At 35.4% G+C, this 25,045-nt stretch overlaps 1 protein-coding gene across 1 annotated transcript in view; it reads left to right on the top strand.

The window, feature by feature from the left end:
- Window positions 1–25,045, top strand: part of LOC141402657 (adenylate cyclase type 6) — a 555,913-nt gene that overhangs the window by 350,359 nt on the left and 180,509 nt on the right. Inside the window, exon 14 of the mRNA XM_073984363.1 lies at window positions 2,382–2,528. Within this exon, the coding sequence (XP_073840464.1) occupies window positions 2,382–2,528 (147 nt within the window). The remainder of the gene's footprint in view (window positions 1–2,381; window positions 2,529–25,045) is intronic.

Here is a 25,045-nt window from a genome sequence, read left to right as displayed (position 1 = left end):
TTTTTGCCTTTTTAGGGGCGAAGGCCATAATTTGTGAGATTTTAATTAATTTAATTAATCGAGCTCTATGACCTAAGGAGATTACATTGAAAAATTTATATCTAGCGATGTCCTACACACACATCAACCGCAATGCGACGATCGTTTCGTTAGCTGGTTAGGCATATTATATCGTAGTTTAATTAATTAATTGTAGTTTAATACAGAATATTTTCAAGAAAGCTGAAGAGTACAATCTTTATAAATAAAAATCAAATGTCGTTCGTTGACAATGGCATCAGGCTGGACCGATTTGGATAATTATTTTTTTCTCAAAATGTTCGTCATAACCCAACTTAGGTATTTATGCAAAGAAAATTTGACCACGCCAACTTTTACGCCCACTTTTTTTCAATGTTAATAATTTCTGCTAAAACTATTAAACTGATTTTCCTGAAATTGTCGGGAAATGTACAGGGATAGGCTAGATACTTTGTTGAATTTCGGAAGGTGCGGTTATTAAATAAATTTGTGAGGCAACGGTGGTTGAATCTCCGCCCCTAAGTACTTATTTGGGGCCTAAAGACCCGACCACGACCACTTTTTTATAATGTTATATCTCGGAAACTACTGAACCGATTTTCAGAGACTGTACCGGGATGATCTTTGTGAAAATAGGCTGCACATTTTGTTGAATTTTGGGTGGAGCGGGGTACCTCCCATAGGCCATATATTTTAAAAATGCTATTTTTGAAAAGCTTATGAACGTATTGGTTAGAAAATGATCGCCAACCTGAGTTCATTCAGCACAAACCATGGCATCAGGGTTTCTGCAAAGAACTAGCCTTTACATCGACCTTGCTCGCCTTCGCAGACTTACAATATATCTAGGAAGATGACCCGACTGACATGATTTTGGTCTCCCATGGTCACTGATGCATACGAAACAGACGAATGTACCGGCTGTGACAGTGCCAACTTCTTCGCTGCAAGATGAGGTCTTTCAGACCACCTTATTATCTTTACAACCACTGGTCTTTATTTTGGTTTTATGGCCTGCGGTTTAACAGCTTTTGAAGTGGTTGACGCTGTCACAAACCCATAATTGGTCCGGTTACTACCATTTGTATCTTTTTTCTTCCCACTAACTGATCCAGGTGAGGAGCTCAGCAAAACCGTCTCGGAGAATATAGGTGCATTTTGCGACTTAGCCATATTGCGTTTAACACCTTCTCAGCCGTCAATGGTTGAGATTGAGTTGTCACCTTAGGACCCCCCTTTTGAGGTGGAGGGGATAACCAGCGGTCGTAACGCCTCCTCAACCGTTCCAAGTTACTGATTTGCCATTGCCGTACTGTACGATTTTTTTGTCCATTGCTTTTTGGAAGGAAAGGTATTAGAAAATCATCTCTCTTTTTGTTAGATGATTGATTCTCCTTTACCAATTTCCTCCACCAATAAATCATTGTGTTGTCCATAGCATTATTCTCTTCCGTCCATGATAAATTATCCCAAATGTGGTCCGGGATGCTATTTTCCCTGAAATGTTGGCGGACTTTGAGGTTGAGAAGCACATTGCTCTGTCGGTCATTGATGTTATCGAGTTCCGGGGTATCGTCCGGCAGATAACCACAGTCCGTTTTATGTCCCTCAGGAACTTGAGCTGCTGCCGACAGTACTGAGGGACTCGCTGTCATGTTTATAATAGTCAGTGAGATTGAGATTGATACACTTGTAGAAGTGAAGACTGAGGATGCCGGCGCATCCACACCAACATCAGTCATAGGCTTATTTTCAGGTTTTAGAAAAAGTACATACATCTATGAGATATTGATTTTGTTGAGGGACTGAAGTCAACCGTGGCATATGCTCCTTTCCACGACAGGACCTTGGCAACTGCCAACCCATGTGTCAAGGAGATCCCTTAAAATGCGTTTGGTAGCCTACATCAAGCCTTGAATAGTAACGACTGCCTTTAATGTTTCTGGTGTTTAAAAATTTTTAATACGTTTTATGCATTTAAAAATTTATAAGTGTCGCAACCTTAAATATATCTTCATGCTGACCATTTCTGCAATGACCACTCTCGGTATCTGTATTATCTACCTACACAAGTTTTGCCTAGTTTATACAGAAACGTCAAAGCAAAAGGATAAGAGTTAAGCTTAAATATCCATTTTCCTTTGTCAAAAATATCATTATAAAAAGTTATTTTTCGCTAGTGAAAAGTATTTTCACGACCATGAAAAAACCTTATCACAAATATTCATATCATCCTTTTATATTAAAAATAAAAAAAGAGAATAATTATTTTCATTTTCTTTTCAATTTCCTAAAGCTAAACTGAAAAACCTGTTGTTTATTTTATCCTTTGTCTACATTTCTCTTCGTTTCTTTTACAGATTTGATAGATTGGCAGCCGAGCATCATTGTTTGCGTATTAAATTATTGGGTGATTGCTATTACTGTGTCTCGGGGTTACCAGAACCACGACCGGATCATGCCCATTGTGCAGTTGAAATGGGTTTGGATATGATTGATGCTATAGCGTAAGTACCTACACGTAATACATACAAACACAACTATGTATATACACATGTCAATATTTATTCACATAAAAAGCTCAAACCCTTACGTACACACACACGCACATTGAAGTATTTCCACTTTGGATGAGAAACGAAATGGTGTACTACTTCTCGTTAGGCTTTTGTCTGTTGAATATGTAACACTCAGACATGTTCTTAGGCGCTTAACTGGATATGAATATCAAAGAAAATTGAATTATTTTGTGGATAGCAAATCGTATCGTATGGGAGAATGTAGAGAGCAAATACAGAATGACACATACGAAAGTTGTTCAAAAGAAGATGGGTGGGTATTAAAGAGTTTTAAATTTTGTAAGAAGCTTAAGAGGAAATTATATGTTAAAGTTAAGTTCCTTTTCTAACCAATTTACTAACGTTTCGGTGGCACACCGTTATAACTTATATACGCTTTACTGGCATTTACAATTTTATTTATTGTCGGTAATATTTGAAGCATATTAATTAACTGTGTTATTTATTCAATGCGATCTTAAGCCATCTTAAAATATGCAGAAAACTGTTACTTATTTATGTGGCCTAGAAAGTGGTTTATATGAAGTAAAATCACATAGTATCATTATGAGGAAATATATTAAATAATATAGGATGGAACCACAACAGTTTAACTAGTTTGGGTGACTTGATGAGGAAAACAGGTGTTTCGAAAACACAGCAATTAACACAGTGCGCCAACCTATTTTGCACCATTGTAAAGGTGACCTATTCCTCATCCATTGACGGGCTTTCCTTTTGGAATGGGCTCTGGGAGCCCTATTAACCATCAAAATTTCGTAACGATCCTATCAAAATTGCGGCCTCGAAAAATGGGATGCATTACCGACTTTTGATATTTCCGTGATTTGACCACCTACCCCAACCTACTTTGCAACAATGTAAAGGAAATCGTATCTTCTTCCATTGACGATGGAATACGCCTACTAGAAGCGGAGATATTCTCATATAAATAAAACGTTGAATTTCGCAACATAAGTTTTTTGCCCATTCCGACCCACAGTGTATCCAAATTCAATATTTTGTGCCAAAAATGCAAAAAACAAATTGTTGAAAATTCCCAAAAATTTTATATGAAGGGATAGAAAACATGCTAGCAAAGAGAGAAAAACAAAAATGTCGTTGGTTGTACCGTTATAATTGAAGTAACGGTACCTAAAACATGATCTTATTTTCGTTAAAACAAATACTAAAAATCGCAAGGAAATTGGTCGATTTTGTGAGGACCATATTATCACGAGTTATTGGAATTTTTTAATGATTCTTATTGCTATCCGATAATATGAAAACTGGCGTATTAAACTGTGTTTAGAGGTAAATGTACTTTCGTTCCTGTTCTGTAATATAACCTGATTTGTTTTGAACATTTTTACGTGTATATTTTTAATGAGTTCTTTTTTAAAAGGATATAACTAAAAAGTTCCACGGGGTTCCACTGTTGTAATGGTACCCAAATATAGAGAAGCTCTCGAACTATCAATTTTTCAATAGAGAAATTGCGACCAAGTGCGACGCCGGAAAATAGGCCCTATATAACGTTACCACCCGATCTTACGTGTTTTGAGGATTTTACCTACAATAATCAACCGATCTAGCTAAAAATTTAAATATAACGTTTTCTACGAGTAAACTATCTCCTTACTAAAAATTTTATATATAGGTCCACGTTTTGATGTAGCCCCCTTATAAGGGTACCGCCCGATTTCAGGTTTTTTTAGGGTTTTTAAATACATTTTCGGAACGAAGTTGCTACAATTTTGCATTTAGGGTTGCTATTGGTCAATAAACTTGCACACACAATATTGTGGGCATAGGTCCACTTTATGATAGAACTCTCATATAAGGATACCCCTGATTTTTGGTATTTTGGAATTCAAAGATACATTTTCCGACCGAATTATATATTGTTTAATATTTGTAAATATAATTTGCTAATATTTAACAAAATGAAATAACGAAAATAGTTTCACTGTTGACAGCCTGTCATTCTTTTATTTACGGCAACAATGACGTTGCCATTCATTGATAATGGCCCATTCTTTGATAATGTCCCACAGCTGCGGTATATGAATCAGCTGTCGTTAACATAGTCCCCAAGCTTTTGAATAGCACCCATAAACAAAAAAAAAATAAACACCGAAATATTACCATTTTTACGCTTAGTAAATATTCCTCCATGAATTTAATTAGTTAAATTTTTGTTTTAGTATGCATATTAATTGAATTATTTTATGTTGTTAAAACACAAGTCTGTATTTGAGATTATAGCGTTTTATGTTTCTATAACTCCAAAACGTGTTTTAAATAATTCTAAGAAATTATTAATTCTTATTTAAATGTATCTATATTACACAAACTTTAAAATTTCGAAAAACCTTTTTTTATTCATTAAAATTCTATAGAAGACTTTGACCGAATCGCTAGTAGCCGCATGGAATAAAAGATCCATGTCTGATAAACATCTCCTCCAAATTTCATAGCTCTATCTTTATCCGTTTAGAAAATATAGATTTTTGACACAAAAAAACCCATTTTGGACACACTGTGCGACCCTGAATATTATCCGAGCATACCCAAAATCAATAGGCTTCTTCCTCTTTGGATCCCCCATAAACTTCCAAAATTTCGTGATTCCAGACAAAAATTCCGACCTATAGCGTAGTTACAAAAATTGGAAAAATGAGATGCATTTCCGACTGTTGCAATATCTCCGTTGTTTGACCATCTACGCCAACCTAGTTTGCACTAATGTAAAGGATATCTCTTTTTCTTTGATTAACGGGTTGTCGTATATATGTATAATAAAACATTGCATTTTCTCCACATAAGTTTTAGCCCATTCCGTCCCATGAATATAATCCGACCATCAATATGCTTTTTCCTCTCTGTGAACCCCATTACCAACCTGCCTAGCATCATTGTTATGATGGGATTTTCTACTTTCATAGTCAGGCTTTGCTTTTGGAAGGCTGTGATATTCGTCATTACAATTAAAATCGCAAATATGAAAAGTTGGGTTGGGTTAGCAACTATTGTGATATTCCCGCTGTTTGACCAACTACGACAACCTACCTTTCATCGTTTTAAAGGTAAAATTTTCTACTTTCATTTAAAATAAAGCGTCGACTTTTACTCTAAACAAGTTTTTTGCCCATTCTAATCACTGAATATTATCCGACCATCAACAAAAATCAATAGGCTCCATCCATCAAATTGCGACCTTTTGCGTGATTACAAGGTTTAGATGGACAAACGGACAGACCGACGCACAGTGTTGCCGCGTGGACAAAAATCAAAAAATGTGATGTTAACTTTTACATATGTTTATGTTTTCTTCTTACAGTAAACACATCCGATACAAGGAATCTGAAAGAATTTTTTCGATATTTGTATCCATAATGAAGTTATAGCTCTCTAAATATGAAAAATATTTCCCAGGTGATCTAAGGCGATATTCATATGAAAATTAGACGACATTCAAAATAACATTTTCTCAAAAATTTGTAGATAATACTAAAAGTTTTGGATGGGAGTATATGACAAAGAAGAAGCTTGCAATTTGAGATGAAGATCAGATAATATTTAGAGGATTAAATGGACCACCACTTTTGTGTGAAAATTTTGAAAATTTTTAATATACAGCTTATATCTTTTTTTCCTGTAAGATACATTCCGGGCAAGTAAGCTATACTTGGAAGAGGAACACTTGACTTTTCTATTGACGTTAATTGTGTTGGTGTACATGATAAGATAACAGAGTTACAGCCTAATATACGCTGTTATTTGTTTGAAGAGTAATCATAAACACGCTAGAGGTCGCAATTAGAGCTCAATAATCACGAAATTTTGAGGTAAGAGTTAAGATAGAGGAAGATTATTTAGCGGGTGAAATGGACCATTACTTTTGTATGGAAAATAAAAAAATATATATATATATATATATATATATATATATATATATATATATATATATATATATATATATATATATATATATATCAAACCTACGAAACGTTGAGTAAAAATGAAATAAATTAGTTTTATTTATCTCATATACATCTGACCGAAAGAGCCCGGTATTCAAATATACACATCCAAGCAAAAAATATATTTTTGGTCTATATTTTATTTCATGGAGGGCATATATCGGCAAAGTAGCCTGCATATGAAAAAATACCGAACTTTCCCCCTGATGCAAATTGCAATAACGTGTCTGCTAGATAACGGGCCTACTGCTAATATATAAAGGGTTTTGTGTAGAGAACCACATTTTCCCATTCCCAGTTTTTACATTATTACAAATTACATGGTGCTCTAGCGTATTAATTGTCCAATTGGATTTTTATACATACATTGCAGCATGGGTCGATTTGCCACCTTTTTTAACGATTCCCCAACCAGGCAACATCAAATTTTCAATGGTAGCAAAATACCCTTCAGTAATGTTGACGACATTTTCTGAGTTTTTAAGCCATGTAAACGTCTCTACAAGTGGTGACTTAGGACACGCCATTCGGACATCGAAATGGGACTAAAGAGAATGTTGTAGGAGATTTTCAGCGCTATAAAATTTTATTTAAGCTGTTTCCAAGTAAAATCCAGGTGTAAGAGGTTTTCATTTGCAGTTAGTTAAGGGCACCGTACATGACTTTGTTTTATAAGGAGGCGATGCAGTCAGTGCATTGTCCCAATTTGAACTTCTATTTTCAAAAATGGTAAAACCTCCGAAAATGTCATAAAGGTCAATCTTGTAGAGAATTTCACAGCTACAATATTTTCTCTAATCCCATTTAGATAGGGCTTGCAGTTTCCAAGCCAAAAGGCTTCGATTTATTTGAAAATCCCTCCGGCGATTTTTTGTTTTTTGCTTTTTTCTCATCTATGAACATTGTGGTTTCAAAATCCGCAAAAACTTCCCAGGTGTAAGCACCTTTCATTTAAAGTTAGTTAATGCGCACCGTGTACAATAAGTTTATTTGTTCCATAAAGAAATTTTGATTTGTGGAAAGCTAAATCCCAGGGTTAGTGGTGTAGGGTATCACATGGTCGGCCCCGTCCGACTATAGCCTTGGCTTACTTGTTTTATTTATTTTATTTAAAATGTTTAATAACAATTTATCTCAGAAAAGAGTAGGAATTCTGTTTTACAGTCTTTAGCAATATTGTAGTCCTAAATTAGTAGAAATTGTGTATAAAACATACCAAATGGGATATACTGCATCTAGCGGATCAAAATCGATATAATATCTGGAATTCTTGCTAGTAGCTCCTAAACTCTTGGGAAGTGAACCAAAAAAACCTCTTGAAAATATCTTCCGAACAATATGCTCAACAATTCTTCAGAACATTCTGAAACTCTAGAATGCTTATTTCATATTGATTAAGCGTTATTTTATAACATACCATCTACAAAATTTATTTCAAACACTGTTAACACGGGACTTATCCTCATATTTAGGATTTCAATGGGATGTTGATACATGCATTAAATTGTCGTTGAAAAATATAGCATTTCCAAATTAAATGAAACCTTTTCCAAATTGCATGAAACTTTTTCCAAATTGAATGAAACCTTTTCCAAATCAAATGAAACCTTTTCCAAATCAAATGAAACCTTTTTCAAAACAAATTAAACCTTTTCCAAATTGAATGAAACCTTTATTTTTATTGAAAGAAAAAAAGCCAGAATATTCTGAAAAAAGAAATAAATAAAAAATTATATGGGGTATCAAAACTTTTTTACTTAAATTCTAATCATAAGTAATGACCTAAAAGTGCAACTCGCTGCATGTTTTGCTTCCTTGAACTTAAACTTTTTATAATTTTTGGGCATCAATTAAGGTTATAGCGTAATAATGCAAAAGAGAGAATTAAGGTTTAAAAAATTGCTAATATATAATAACAGGGACTAATTGTATTACCTAATGAAGTGGTTCACGATTTGCTGCTTGGGAAATTTTCAATGGACATTCTCATTACATAATTGGAGCAGTCCTGTTTATTGAGATGTTGGTTGCTATGCTCAATCACGTCAACGATATTACGATCTATTGTCTGATCGCTTAGTACCACTCTGGGTGCCCGGACATAACTCCCACGGACATAACACCCAAAATGATTTTGGGCGTTATGTCCGGTGCACTTTGCGGACATAACTCCCAAAATTCATTGGGACTTATGTCCGTGAAGCAAAGCGGACATAACACCCAAAAAAATCGCGGATATAACTCCCAACGATTTTTTTTAAATTTATAAATTATTTCTTTGCTTAATTTTAAAATTTATAGTTATACATTTTTTTAAATTTTAGAGTAGAAGTTAAAATGTAAGCGGAATTATACATTTGAGAAGGCCTAAGTGCCAACCAATACCGAAGAATCTACAAATCCTCCTAATTTCATAAAATTATTTAAAAGCGAAATTATGCCCGAAATTATGTAAGTAGCAGTTAGGAGAAATATTAAATTGTAAAAATATTTGTTAAGAAAATCGGGCTATTTTTTCAAAAATATCTTCGTTTTTCAGAAAATATTTGAATATTTGTACAAACACTTATTATCTTCTTAAATTGTGAACATATTTTTGTAAAAAATCGCGTCGAAAAATATTTTCGACTTTCTTTCTCCTTAAATTGTGAAAATATTTTTGAATATGTTTACAAAAACTTTTTATTTTCTTAAATTGTAAAAATATTTTTGTAAAAAATCGCGCGATTTTTTCAAAAATATTTTCGCCTGCGGTGCTTTTCATTTTCAGAAAGTATTTGAATGTTTTTACAAAAACTTTTTATTTTCTTAAATTGTGAAAATATTTTTGTAAAAATCGCGCGATTTTTTCAAAAATATTTTCGACTGCGGCGCTTTTCGTTTTTCAGAAAGTATTTGAATATTTTTACAAAAACTTTTTATTTTCTTAAATTGTGAAAATATTTTTGTAAAAATCGCGCGATTTTTTCAAAAATATTTTCGACTGCGGCGCTTTTCGTTTTTCAGAAAGTATTTGAATATTTTTACAAAAACTTTTTATTTTCTTAAATTGTGAAAATATTTTTGTAAAAATCGCGCGATTTTTTCAAAAATATTTTTGACTGCTGCGCTTTTAGTTTTTCAGAATGTATATGAATATTTTTATAAAAACTTTTTAACTTCTTAAATTGTGAAATAAAGCGCTCAATTTTTTACAAAAATATTTTAGCCTGCGGCGCTTTTCTATTTTCAGAATGTATTTGAATATTTTTACCACAACTTTTTATTTTCTTAAATTGTGAAAATATTTTTTGTATCGAAGAGCTCAAACAACAGACCATGATTACAAAATCGATTAGTTGTCAATCAGGGTCGTACCTAACATTTTCTGAGTGCCATTTTTGAAGAACATTTCGAAGCTAAAAACGTCATCATGTGGTACTTTTATAGCGGTTCATAAAATAAGTGACGAAAAGGACATTGAAGGAAGCGAGTTAGAAGGTCGAAATGCTCTACGAAAATAATCCTCATTCGATCTGACTGAAGACAAGTCATTTCATAAATAAGCTAAAACAACTGTTAACAAAGATATAACGTTAATTTCAGATGCCTTATATGGGCTTCAGCAGAAACTTAATCAAGCGATAACTCGGAATTTCGACTCACGGCGGATCTGTCCTTCAGGATTCTTAATATACTCACCAAGGGCTTTCATCCCCAAAGGGAATTATCTCTGCCCCAGATTTTCACCTCCATTTTGTGTCACAGTGTTATTAGGAATTTTTTAAACCTAAATTCTCTCTTTAGGATTATTTCGCTATAACCTTAATTGATGCCAAAAAAATATGAAGTGTTTATGTTCAAGGAAGCAAAACATGCAGCGACGGACATGGTTAAATCGAAGTAGAATTTTATGCTGATCAATAATATATATACTTTATAGGGTCTCCGACGAATATTTTGATGTGTTACAAACGGAATGACAAATTTAATTATACCCTCCATATGGTGGAGGGTATGAAAAGGAAATGTTAAATCATGAGACTATAAAATCCGAAACGGATCGGACAAAATAAAACCCAAATGTGTTTTTTTGTCGTTTGAGTCTCTATTTTCATTAAATGTTCAATAAAAATGTTGCACCGCGTAATCAACGAAAATATATTGTAGGAATCGAAAAGGACTGAAGACATGTGATATAATACTATTTTCCTCAAACATTATTACAATAAAATATGTATTCCATCATAATTACGGTGACCAACCGTACTCTATTATAGAGTACAGTACTCTATTTTATGTGTTCGTACTCTATTTTTTTACCGTACTCTATTTGTCCTCAATTTTCATCGCACGTCCTCCATGTCCTCTATTTTTGATTCATTTTACAAATACATGTGAATACATAGGTAATCCAATGAAATCAGAGAGCGCCGGGCAGAAATTAAATATTGTTCTGTTTTAAATGAAATCCGTGATTACAAATCACTTTTTTTCTGTTGTTTTTAAAATTTTGGACAGTAAGTTTTTAATAATAGAAACATTCAAATTTGTTGATTTTTTTGTTAACGTATTACAAAATTCCCGCCCTTCTTCTTGTTAGGTAACATTTCATCAATGTGTACGAGGGCTAGTGTATAAATTTCTCACCTAATAATGAAAACTCGAACATTTATCATTATAAATAGTTTTTTGTTTTCATAAGTATTCTCCAGCATGCGTTCAAACTAATTGGAAACGTGGTTTTAGAACGTTTCAACAGCATGTTCTGGCGATTGCTGTTTAGTTTCTGGCTTATACGCATAGTTCCATGATTTGTCACCTGGGGCGATCTTTAAAAATCTTTTGAAGCACAGCGATCGATTTTTTTAATTTTTTTTTTTTTTGCACCAATCGGCAGGGAATCCAACGAGAACAAACCTTTTTTACGGCCGGGTGTTCATGCTATATCGAATGTAAGCTGGTGGAAGAAATGTCCAAGGATGATTCTATCACGGCGCTCCTTTCCGTTACAACCGCAGTTTTTCGACGACCTTCAGTACCTTAGTCGTTGAGCGTCGACCACGATTGAGTTCGTCGCCATACAAAGATTTAATTTCGTCGATGCACTCTTGCCATGGTAATCCACGTCGAATGTGGTGAAAAATAATCGGACGAAAATGTTCATAAGTAAATTCCATTTTTTTTGCATATTGATTTTTCAGGTCGCAACACATGGTGGTGCGGCAAATTGTACTGAGTACGTTTAGCTAAAAAGTGTGAAACTTGACAATGGACATGTGAAATGGCGCCTGTCAATTCGAATTGTTGCCTAGGCCAAAAACTTATGTAGTAGACCTCGTATATGTACTCTTTTTTCATCCAAAATATCGGTCACCCAATTCATAATATAGAAGTTTGACCTATTGCGGATTCTTTCTTTGAAATTCTTAATAGACCTAACCGCCAAAGACCTTCATCTTTTAACGAAATAGTTCACCCCCTGAACTTGAGTCGATTTTTTGTTGCATAGTGTAATTTTTAGTATATTGTCTATTACACTGATCTACAAGAAAAATTTTCAAGGGTTCTGATGTAAAAATTGTGTCATGGTTTCTTAGGGTTATTTAGTCGTAGTCACTCTTGCTTCCAAAAATATGGAGATAGGACGATGAAATTTTGTTTGGGCCGTTCAAGTTCTAAGATTTCAGGAATTTTGACGTTTTTAACTACATTTTCAGACCAAATTACCTATAATTTTGCATTAGCGATTCCCAGTAAAACTTTTCCACCAAAAATTAAAAACATAGGTCCACGTTTTCAGGTATTTTTCATTACCTTGTCCTATTATCAAAAGCTAACTTAATTACCTCTTTGGTAAAAATAAATAATTATACTGTTTGGTATCTTCTAAGCAGACGAAACGTATATAGCGTGTTTGGTGCAGCAAATACGTCAAATCGGCCGAAAATATGAAAAGGAGCTATATCCAAATCTAAACCGATTTCGATGAAATTTAGCACATTTATTTTTATAATTATAATTCAGTCACACATTCCAAATTTCATCAAAATCGAAGGTATGTAGCGTGTTTGGTGCAGCAAATACGTGACATCGGTCGAAAATATATATGGTAGCTATATCCAAATCTGAACCGATTTTCACTAAAAGCAATAGCGTTCCTATGGCTAAAAAAATTAAATTACCCACTTTTCAGCTGAATCGGACAAAAAATGCGACCTCTACGTTGCGAACAAAAATACATGGACAGACGGACGGACGAACATGCATAAATCGACTCAGAAAGTGATTATATGTATATTCAGAAATGGAAATATGGGTATATTTCGTTTCCTTTTGTATGTTACATACAAATGCACACCACAGTGTGGTGTAGGGTATAAAAATGAATGACTTGTTCGAAAGATATTAAAAGAAAAAAAGAATAATAGAAATAGTTATTCCCCTGCTTTTCTCTACATTTGCCGTTATAAAATCAAAAAGACGAAGTGACCCAAAGAAACCAATAGTTTTTTCTTCTTCCAATGACCCCAACCCTTGAATAATTTTTTGCTCGACTTTTGTAGCACAGTGTTACCAGTCTGAAAACATTTTTAAATTATTCGATGGCGATAAAATCAGTGCTACTACTAACTCAATGTCACATAGAAATTCCCAGAATGTTGTGCATATAATTAGGCTATTTGATTTTGTATAGGCTATGACAAAACCGTGTACATTCGGAATATAATATTTTGTACCTTTTGCAAATATTATTAAAACTTACTGTAACGTGGTTTTCTCGTCGGCTGGGGTAACTTCAGTCGCGTCCAGGGTCTCCATAAGGACCCACTAAACCTTACGAAATGAAAAGACTAGTATTCTCCCTTTCCTGGGGGCCAATTCGGGGATTTATTGATTAAATACTAATTTACAATCTACTTGTGTTTAAATGCGATAAGAATGAATTCAATGGGTATATATTTGGATTAATAGTTTGCGTAAGTATTATGCAGACTCGCTGGGGTTTGGCAGTTGATGAGTTCGTGTTGAATTATCTTTGTGTGTTCGGGTGTGAATGATGTATTCGGTGTTCGGCTGCAGATGATCGGGAAACGATGAATTCGGTGTTCGGCTGCAGATGATCGGGAAGATGATGTATTCGGTTTTCGGCTGCAGATGATCGGGAGACGATGAACTCGGTGTTCGGCTGCAGATGATCGGGAAGATGATGAATTCGGTGTTCGGCTGCAGATGATCGGGAAGACGATGTATTCGGTTTTCGGCTGCAGATGATCGGGAGACGACGAATTCGGTGTTCGGCTGCAGGTGATCGGGAAGATGATGAATTCGGTGTTCGGCTGCAGATGATCGGGAAGACGATGTATTGGGTTTTCGGCTGCAGATGATCGGGAGACGACGAATTCGGTGTTCGGCTGCAGATGATCGGGAAGATGATTAATTCGGTGTTCGGCTGCAGATGTTCGGGAATACTATGGATTCGGCGATCGGCTGTTGATGTTCGGCGTTCGGCTATTGTTGTTCGGGAACACAATGGATTCGGCGTTCGGCTGTTGATGTTCGGCAACACGATGGATTCGGCGTTCGGCTGTTGATGTTCGGGAACACGATGGATTCGGCGTCTGGCTGTTGATGTTCGGGAAGACGATGGCTTTGTCGAGTATTAGTCTAAGACTACGGTCTAGTTTCAACGATGTACTACTACTACCCAAACAGTGGAACAGATGACCCGAAGGCCCTGTAGAACTGAAAACCCGAAGGTCCAGTGCCGAATGGAACAGATGACCCGAAGGCCCTGTAGAACTGAAAAACCCGAAGGTCCAGTGCCGAATGGAACAGATGACCCGAAGGCCCTGTAGAACTGAGAAACCCGAAGGTCCAGTGCCGAATGGAACAGATGACCCGAAGGCCCTGTAGAACTGAGAAACCCGAAGGTCCAGTGCCGAATGGAACAGATGACTCAAGAGCCCTGTAGAACTGAAAAACCCAAAGGTCCAGTGCCGAATGGGACAGATGACCCGAAGGCCCTGTAGAACTGAAAAACCCGAAGGTCCAGTGCAATTTATTAGCCACCACAATTTAATGGGTAGCTTCCAAAATTATTCCCAACTCGGTAACACCAAGGTGTACGTTGGCGGATGTAGAACAACCTTTAGTTCCAACCCGTGTAGCTAACTCCCTGCAGTAGCCAGCTCCCCATCAGCAACCAACTCTAAAATATATGAGTGACTCGAGGCATGAAGTGAATGCGAATTATTCGCCCTAAGCACTGAGTACGATGGTTGCAAAAATACACTGGAATTAAATTTTCCAGTGTGTGGCCTGTTATACCACTAGTGTCACGTAGAGACAATGTATGGTGGAGTGTTGTCAAGGCGCTGTTTACCAATGACTGTAAAGGGGTTTCTTGATAGTAGTTGTTGTATTATGTACGTGATCATATTGTCACGTTACAATACCTGCAGTAAAAGTTTTTCAGTATCTCAGAAGAAGACAGCATTTTTAATGTCGTTATTAGGCAGTCGAACATACATATTTAGATTCTACCTAACAAAAAATCGGATCCGTTAGTCATTATGTAACCCATTACAAAGTAATGTAAACAAAAATAACTACTTATGTTACTCTGTACTAAGTTATGAGTACGGTGGCACAGAGCGTTTGTGTCTGACTACAAATAAGGGGGTTGTGTGTTCAACGCTCACCGCTGACCGGGTACTTTCTCTTAAACAAAACAAAGAACAGTTGGTGGTGCACATGTAAACGTTTAAACAACCCTTCATGTTCGTACGCGTGGTCTAGTATTTAGTGTGTTCGGCTACAAATCAGAAGCTCGCAAAATCAAATCCAGCAGGCAATATGGAGTGTGTTGAAATTGAAAACAAATTCCACTACAAATATTCTAAAAATAGAACATATGTTTTTGAGCTTATTTTTCAACTTCTAGTGGCCATAGAATAACTAGTTATTCTAGTTGTCGTAGAATAACTGGTCATTCAGTGCGACACGCACTTGTTAAAATAATGAGTTTGTTGGGGGTTTTGTAAGTAGTTACGACTACCAAACATACTATTATTATTATTATTATTTATTGCTTTTACGCCAAGTCGTGGGCGCATAGTGCCAAAATTGGTTTCAGTGACAAATTGTGTTTTAGGAGCAGTAGGTTGTCAACCCAAGGCTCTTAGCCTTTTTGTGGGGCTGCCATCTTGGATCTAGCTTAAAAGGCACAGCATTTCTCGTAAAGCCGCTCGCTTCGAGACAGACGCTGGCTTACAATAGTGTGGTTTGTTCATCCGCCGAAGTTGAACTATATTAATGTTACATACTGCACCGTTGACTTCCCACGTTGTGGATTGTTCTTAGCTTCAGCGTTCACCTTCAACCTTACCGGCAAGGGTGGCCCTACCAGTAGCTTTGCTACCGCCGGCATCGCTATCAGGATCTTTACGCTTACTGGACCTCCCCATCGCATTTGAGATGACAATCCATCGGGGAGGACCAAAAATACTATAAAACCCAATTATTTTGAGAGGATTTTTGCTGGGTAATTAGTTTAAACTAGACTACTGTCTATCTCATACATACATACATACGTTCCCATGATACGGGACACTTCTTTCATATCAATGAGTGGACGGCGATTCATAATAGCCCATTGATATTGAGTAATCTTCCCGGCAAAAATTCGGATCCGTTAGTCCTTATATAACTCATTACAAAGTAATGTAAAGAAAAATAACTACTTATATTACTCCTTACTAAGTTATGAGTACGGTGGCACGGAGCATGTGTAACCGACAACAAATCCTTGGGTTGGGTATTCAACGCTCAAAGTCGGCACGCGATATTTTTGTTGACAAAATGAACAGCAGATGGTGCACATTTTAGCGTTTAAACAACCCTTAATGTTAGTACGCGTGGCCGAGTATGTAGTGTGTTCAGCTACAAATCAGAAGTTCGCATGTTCAAATCCAGCAGAGATTGAAATAAAATAAATGAAGTGTGTTGAAATTGAAAACAATTTCCACCTCAACTGTTCTAAAAATAGAGTTCTTTAGCTTATTTTTCAACTTCTAGTGGCCACAGAATAACTAGTTATTCTAGTGGTCATAGAATAACTAGTAATTCAGTGCGACATGTCCTTGTTAGAATAATGGGTTAGTAGGGGGTTTTTTAAGAAGTTACGATCACCAAAAAGTACCATTATTTAGCCGAATGAAAAATTTGATCAATCAATTGTTAAGGTGTAATTACAGACGAACTTTTCTGGAATGCAGCAGTTGGAGACCGACGAATTACTATGTTATAGAGAAAATTCCTTATAGAGCAGATATATTCACATTTGGCACAGCGGTGCCGATGTTTTCGGCAATTTACACACACACGACCCGAATGCAGGCTGTTCATCGAATTAATGTTTTGATTTCTCGATTTAGTTTTGTGCTGAATGTCATGTAACTGTTGATACACTGAGAAGCTTTGGGGTTGTATACAAAATATGTGGAGGCAAGAATGGGAAGACGAATTTTTGTTTTGCATCAACATTTTCAACGATGCAGAATGCCTTGTCTGTAATAAAACATTAAAAGCTAGCTGTATCTGCATATTCTTTAAAGCGTCATTATAATATTTACGCAGAATATAATTTAATTCAGGGAAATGAGCAAAACAAGCAATATGTAAACTTAAAGAAAACTTAAAAATTAAGAATAATAGGCGCCTTAATATTATTAAGGGCTAAGTACGATAATTCCGTTAGCAAGGTTTCATTTAAAATTTTTGAAATTATGTATATACATTACCAAAGTTGATCATAATCTCACAAAGTTCGAAATATTTTTTATGTTGTCCTTTGTCATTTTCTGAATTGATTATTTTATTTTCTTAGTTCTCATTTCATAGATTTTTTTATACATATTATTTTCCAGTTAGGAGGGTTGGCATTTTTTATTTGGGATGACAACTTCTATTTTGTTTTTCAAAATAGTCAGGCTTAATCCCATAGTCGTTGTTTTAATATTTTATTAAAACAACTTTAATGTATTAGTGGGAAAAAATTGGTGATGTTTGCCAAGGGGTAAGGCAGGGAAGACTATAGTTTCAGATCTCGCCACAGATCTTCATCAGTTCCCTTGTTTCTTGTTTTTCAACAAGAAAATTTTTGTAATATGAGAAACAAAACATATTATTTTACAATTAAAAAATACATACATGCTAATATTGCTATTGTATAATATAGAGAGACCAGGGGAAAACGTTTTAATTTGACCTATGTACATTAGGCCGGGGCGGGTTATATGGAAGGAAAAACACCTTAATGGACACTTTGCGTTTCCGATTCCTGGGATTGCACTGAGCAAAAAAGTCCACTAGACCACATGTCTATGGTAAAAATAGATCCAACGCAAAGGCAAACATTATAGCCAAGGCAATAATTAAGAACTCTCTAGTACATCGCAAATGCATTGGAACACTCCATCAGGCAGTTTTGGCCTTGTGGAGAAAGAACTTCTGGTCAAAATCACCGTAGACATATGGTCGAATGGACTTTTTGCTTAACACAATTCCAGGAATCAGAAACGCGAAATGCTCCTTCTGTTGTTCATATCGCCCCACACTAATGTACATACATACATAGGGTCTGTACGATAACTTCGCAAGTGAAAAGTACTTGCAAGTACTCAGCAAGTTCTCAGTAACGTCTCTCCACCAATTTTACTCTCTCGAAGCTAAAAATTTGCACATTGTTATCGAACAGCAATTTGCAAAAACTTGCAAGAAGTCAGGTGATTTGAAGAAGAAGAAGTTGGCGGAAAACATTAAATAAATAATAAAATAAAAAAGTAGTCACCACAAACTACAAAATAAGTTATTTTATTTACATTATCGTTTTCCATAATTTATTTAATAATTCTTTCCTTTTTTATTTCTATTTATTTTAATAACCAAAAGTTTGTTTATGTTTTTGCCAAGAAGTCCGCCACCAAACATTCGTATTTAAATCAGCTGATCAAACTTGCAAGTTCTTACAAGAAAAATTTTCCTTGCAAAAACTTGTAAACAAAACTCTCCAAAGCTTTCCAAAATTCTCTCACTATTGTCTCCAAATTCAAGTTTGTTATCGAACAGCATTTTGTAAAAGTTTGTGCAAATTTGTACAAACCTTTGGGTTATCGTACAGACCTATAATTGAAAAAGAAAAAATGTATGTATATGCATAAAAAGAAATTTAATTTTAATTTGAAAGAGATTATTTGGATGTGATAATAAGTGATTTTAATTTTTTCTGATTTTTCCACTTCTCTTTTTAAACAAAGTCAAAAGACTTTTCTTTGTAAACAAAGTCTTCACAATGGAAGGAAGAATACACTGTGCTACAGTGAAAATTTGCAGGGGTTCTAATGCATAAATTCGGTTTTGTGGGAGTCCACAGAAGACGAAAATACCTTTGGTTTCTTTGGGTCACTTCGGTTTTTCATTTTATAACGGTAAATGTAGTGAAAAATGGGCTTTCTTGGATTTTCAACTTTAAACGGACATTACTTCTTTTTTCCACAACCGATTTGCACACACTGTTTTTCATTATAAAGGGGAGAGTAATGCCTTTCGAACAAGATTTTTAAAATCGGTTAACAAATGGCTAAGTAATAGTGGTTTAAGTGTGACAAAAACGCATTTAAAAACAGTAAAATGTTTTTCCTTGTGCTCTAGGCTGCGTAAACGACACCTAACAGTACAATTATTTACTGTTAACAAGTAGGAAATTTGGTTGGCTTTCCAAACTGGGAAAAACCAACGAAATCGGTTGAAAAATTAATGCGTTATGGCATTTTTGTGTTTCAAGTTTTTGGTTTTTTTTTTCATATTTTCCTTTCTACACAATGTGGAAAAGGGTGTTATAAGTTTGTTTTGGTAAAAATTCATGTAACACCGCGAAATATTCGTCGGAGATCCCCAATGTGATATACCAATCTTCATATCCCGACGAGATAAAGCGATTTTGAGATGTGTGTCTGTCCGTCCGTCCGTCTGTCCATTATAAATTGTAAACACGCTCCAGGCCGCAATTGTGGACCGATCGTCACGAAATTTTGTATGGAGGTCGGGTTCAGATCAGAATGGATCCCTATTCTTATTGGTGATGCTCGTGAAATATTTAGCGGGTGAAATGGACCAAAAACATAATATTTATCCAATTTTCTAGCGGCTCTGTAGGTTTCAATAATAGTCCGATCAACGCGTAATTTTAAATAAGGTAAGAGTATATCACAAAGGAGAAGCTTGCAATTTGAGATGGCGATCGGATAATATTTAGAGGGTTAAATGGATCAAAACTTTTGTGTGAAAGTTGTGAAAGTTTTTAATATACAGCTTATATCTTAATTCCTGGAAGTGACATTCCGGACAAGTGAGATATACTTGAAAGTGGAACGCTTGACCTTTCAATTGATGCCAATTTTGTTGGTGTGCATGATCAGATAACAGAGTTACAGCCTAATATATTCCGTTATTTGTTTGTAGTGTAATAATAAACTCGCTAGAAGTCGCAATTATACATCAATAGTCACGAAATTTTGCACCGGGTAAGAGTATAGGTCGAAAAAGATGCCTACAATTTTGAATGATGATCTGATATTCTTTAGCGGATGAAATGGACCATTACCTTTGTATGAAAAATATAAAAATTTTATTTTTGGTATATTTTAATTCCTTGAGGACATATATATTTCGGAAAGTACTACATATGGAAAAAAACTACTGACCTTTCCTCTGATGTAAATTGCAATAAAGTGTTTGCTAGATAACGGGCCTACTGCCATATATATAATGGGTTCTGTGTAGAGAACCACATTTTTATCCCATGCTACATATTGTCTCTCCAAAAGTATATGTAACACCACGAAATATTCGTCCTAGACCCCTTATTTAGTATGCCAAAATTCATATCTCGACGAGATAAAGCGATTTAGCGATCTGTGTCCGTCCATTAAAAATTGTAATCAAGCTTAAGGCCGCAATTATGGACCGAATGTAACGAATTTTTTTAAGGAGGTTGGGTTCGGGCCAGAATAGAAATGATTAGTTTTTGGTGATGATCGTGAAATGTTCAGGGGATAAAATGGACCAAAAACAAAATTTTAACCAATTTTGTAGCGGCTCTGTAGGTCAAAATAATAACCCGCAAAATTTTAAACAAAGTTTGAGTTTATGATGAAGAAGAAGCGTACAAACCAACGTGAAGATCAGATAATACTTAGCGGGTTAAATGGACTGAAACTTTTGTGTGAAATTGGTAAAAATTTCAATAACGTAGCGGTTAAACAACGGAAGTAGTAGTACTACATAAGTGGGTTTCATTACATTTTAGTTTGTGTGAACTAAATTTTCCTTTCCTGCTACAAAAATGTCTTTGTCATGCTAGATAACTTTTTGGTTTTGGTCATAAGTAAATTTTCACAATCATTGAAAAGAAGTTCCGTAGAGAGCGATTGTCCAGGGATAGTGGTATAGGGTATCCCATGGTCGGCTCCGTCCGACTATAGACTTTTCTTACTTGTTTTCTTATGTTGAAGCTATTTTTATTCTAAGGGTGTTGATCAGTCCGGGTAGAGTTTCTGCTCGGGAATTCCCGAAATTTTTTGAACGAGATTTCCCGGGAAATTTTTTGAAATTGCCGGGAATACGGGTATTTGTATTTTCATGTATAAGTCAAATATTATTTGTCTTATAGTTATTAAATATTGGAAATATAGTAGAATGGCGATAATTCGTGCCCCGATTATTCGTAATTGCGGGCCCATTGCAAAAATCGCCATAATTCGTATAAAATATGTATGTATTGGTCCTCTCGATAATTGGTGTTTTTTTTTCCGGAATTCGAAGTCTGTATAACCTCACATAATTCTTGATTTATAGTTTATCACGGCAGTTCTAGTCTAAATTTAGTCTAAATTAGGATTGGAAACCAGTAATAACAATGGTATGTATGTTCATTAGGCCGGGGCGATTTGTATGGAAGGAAAAAAGTGTTATCGGGCGCCTGGAGATTCTGATTTTTGGGATTGTACTGAGCAAAAAAGTCAACTAGACCATATGTCTACGGTGAAAATCGAGCCCCCGGATTTTGACTTGAAGTTTTTTTTTCAAGGATTTTTGGATATTTTGGCATATAACAACCAAACCACTGAGATTTTCGATCCAACACGAAGACAATAATTGTAGCCAAGACAATAATAAAGAACTCTCAAGTACATCGCAAAAGCATTGGAACGCTCCTTCAGGTAGTTATGGCCTCGAGAAGGTGCACATTTTTCGGAAAATATCGATAAACGACACTGTACTACAAAATGGAACTCAAAGTCTGTGGGTGGAAAATTTCTTTTGGAGATGAAAGCCCTTGGTGAGTGTACTGAGAACCCAAAAGGAATTTTCACCATAGGTCAAGTTTCCGAGATATTGCGTGATTAATGGTTTAATTTTGGCCCCTTAATTTGTGAACAAATAGCTTTATATCTCTCTAAAGCGTTATTGTAGCCTCATTTTGACATTACATGTTTTCAGTCAAATCGAATAGTGAATCTTTTTGTAGAATATTTCATCCCTCTAACTCAATTCCTTTCATGTCCTTTTCGTCCTTTATTTTTTGAACCGTAGTAAAAGTACCACAAGGCGAGATTTTACAGCATCCAAATATTCTACAAAAATGTTGTTCAGAATATTTTAGGTACGGTTCTCATTGATGACCAATCGATATTTCCCCGTTTTCATGGCCCTTTTTGACATTTTAGCGGTTTTTGTTCAGAAAACTATGTTTTGTTTTTATGTATATTCGTTATTGGTCTGTGGTGCTTCTGAAATACTTACCATAAATAGCTCTTGTAATGACGAACACGTTAATAACAAATTTTATTGGAGGAAAGATCCGGTTATCTAAATTTTTGAACCGGATATTCTGATATTAAAACCGATTTTGGAACCGGTTTTAAGTAACCGATTAACCGTATATGTATATCATTAGAAAGCTAATAAAATGGTCAATCAAATGACAGCAAGTAGCTGATTACAACTTTGTTGGTTACGAAGCTTTTCAAAATAAATATTGAGCAAAACAAAAAACATTATAGTTTTGGCTAAAATGTAGGAAAAATAAGAAATAGAACATTTTATAATTCTGCGCTATGGAAAAATGAGTTATGGCGAAATTAATTCATTCTTGATGAACTTTAAGTGCGTGATAAAAAAAAACATAACTCAGAAGTTTGACCTATGACATAACTGCCTTTCCAGATTTATAACATTATCTTAATCGACTTTCATCACCAAAAAGAACCCAGTGATACTTTACATCAAAATCGGTTTAAGAACGCAGTTTTTTTGTTCTAGCTTCGTAACCAACAAAGTTGTAATCAGCTACTTGCTGTCATTTGATTGACCATTTTATTAGCTTTCTAATGATATACATATACGGTTAATCGGATACTTAAAACCGGTTCCAAAATCGGTTTTAATATCAGAATATCCGGTTCAAAAATTTAGACAACCGGATCTTTCCTCCAATAAAATTTGTTATTAACGTGTTCGTCATTACAAGAGCTATTTATGGTAAGTATTTCAGAAGCACCACAGACCAATAACGAATATTCATAAAAACAAAACCTAGTTTTCTGAACAAAAACCGGTAAAATGTCAAAAAGGACCATGAAAACGGGGAAATATCGATTGGTCATCAATGAGAACCGTACCTAAAATCTTCTGAACAACATTTTTGTAGAATATTTGGATGCTGTAAAATCTCGCCTTGTGGTACTTTTACTACGGTTCAAAAAATAAAGGACGAAAAGGACATGAAAGGAATTGAGTTAGAGGGATGAAATATTCTACAAAAAGATTCACCATTCGATTTGACTGAAAACGTGTAATGTCAAAATGAGGCTACAATAACGCTTTAGAGAGATATAAAGCTATTTGTTCACAAATTAAGGGGCCGAAATTAAACCATTAATCACGCAATATCTCGGAAACTTGACCTATGGTGAAAATTTCCTTTTGGGTTCTCAGTACACTCACCATGGGCTTTCATCTCCAAAAGAAATTTTCCACCCACTGACTTTGAGTTCCATTTTGTAGCACAGTGTCGTTTATCGATATTTTCCGAAAAATGTGCACTTTCTCGAGGCCATAACTACCTGAAGGAGAGTTGCAATGCTTTTGCGATGTACTAGAGAGTTCTTTATTATTGTCTTGGCTACAATTATTGTCTTCGTGTTGGATCGAAAATCTCAGTGGTTTGGTTGTTATATGCCAAAATGTGCAAAAATCCTTGAAAAAAAAACTTCAAGTCAAAATCCGGGGGCTCGATTTTCAATGTAGACATATGGTCTAGTTGACTTTTTTGCTCAGTACAATCCCAAGAATCAGAAACTCCAGGCGCCCGTGATGGTGTTCAAATCGCCCCACTCTAATGTTCATATAAGTACGACTCTATATCATTGGTGCCAACGTGTTGCCATTGTGAAGCCGTGTACTCAAAAGGTCAGCCGTGTAAAAATTCCTTATAAACGGATTTGTTATATGATCAACACGCATTTCGAACCATAAGAAGAAAATACGATATCGTTGACTTTAAAAATATAATCGGACAGCACTCTTCGATATCAAGGAAGCTTTGCAAGGATGGTAGTTGGAATAATTGGATTTTGACCGCATACATAAGAAATTCTTGAACAGCTGCCATATGTCATATATGATTTATTGGTTCTTTCAAGATTTTGGCACAACGTCGTTTAAGGTGTTTGCTATTGCTTTTTGACCCTATTGCTATGTTTCCCTTTATATTGCTCCAAAGAGATAACTAATGACACAACTACACATAAAGGGAGTAGGTATTTCATGTTTGCTTACTCTCTGTCACGTCTATGACCCACGAATTCGATTTACCATAGTCCCGGGAATTCCCGGGTTCCCGGGATTGAGAAATTTTCATTCCCGATTTCCCGGGAATGGAAAAAAGTCGGGAATTCCCAAACTCTAGTCCGGGGCGATTTGTATGGAAGCAAAACAACCTTAATGGGCTGGTCGCGTTTCAGATTTCTTGGATTATACTGAGCAAAAAAGTCTGCTAGAGATTATGTCTACGGTGTAAATCGAACCTCTCGATTTTGACTTGAAGTTTTTTATCCACGTTTTTTGGATGTATTGGCATATGACAGCCAAACCATTAAGATCTTCGATCCAACACTAAAACAAAAATTGTAGCCAAAACAGCACTTAAGAACTCTTTAGTTTATCGTAAAAGGATTGGAACGCTCCTTCAGGCAGTTTTGGCCTTGAGACAGTGCAAATTTTTCGGAAAATATCAAAAAATGGCACTGTGCTACAAAAGATGACCAGAAAAGTATTCAAGCGTTCCGATGCCAAAAATCTATCGTGTTGGGGTCAATGGTCAATGAAAATACTTTGGTGCGTTTGGGACACTTCGTTTTATTGTTTTATAACGGT

This window comes from Musca autumnalis, unplaced genomic scaffold, assembly GCF_047663935.1.
Source record: "Musca autumnalis isolate F117 unplaced genomic scaffold, ASM4766393v1 scaffold_4, whole genome shotgun sequence".
Taxonomy (NCBI): domain Eukaryota; kingdom Metazoa; phylum Arthropoda; class Insecta; order Diptera; family Muscidae; genus Musca; species Musca autumnalis.
Note: the sequence above shows the minus strand (reverse complement) of the source record. Positions and strands in the feature narration are given on the sequence as shown.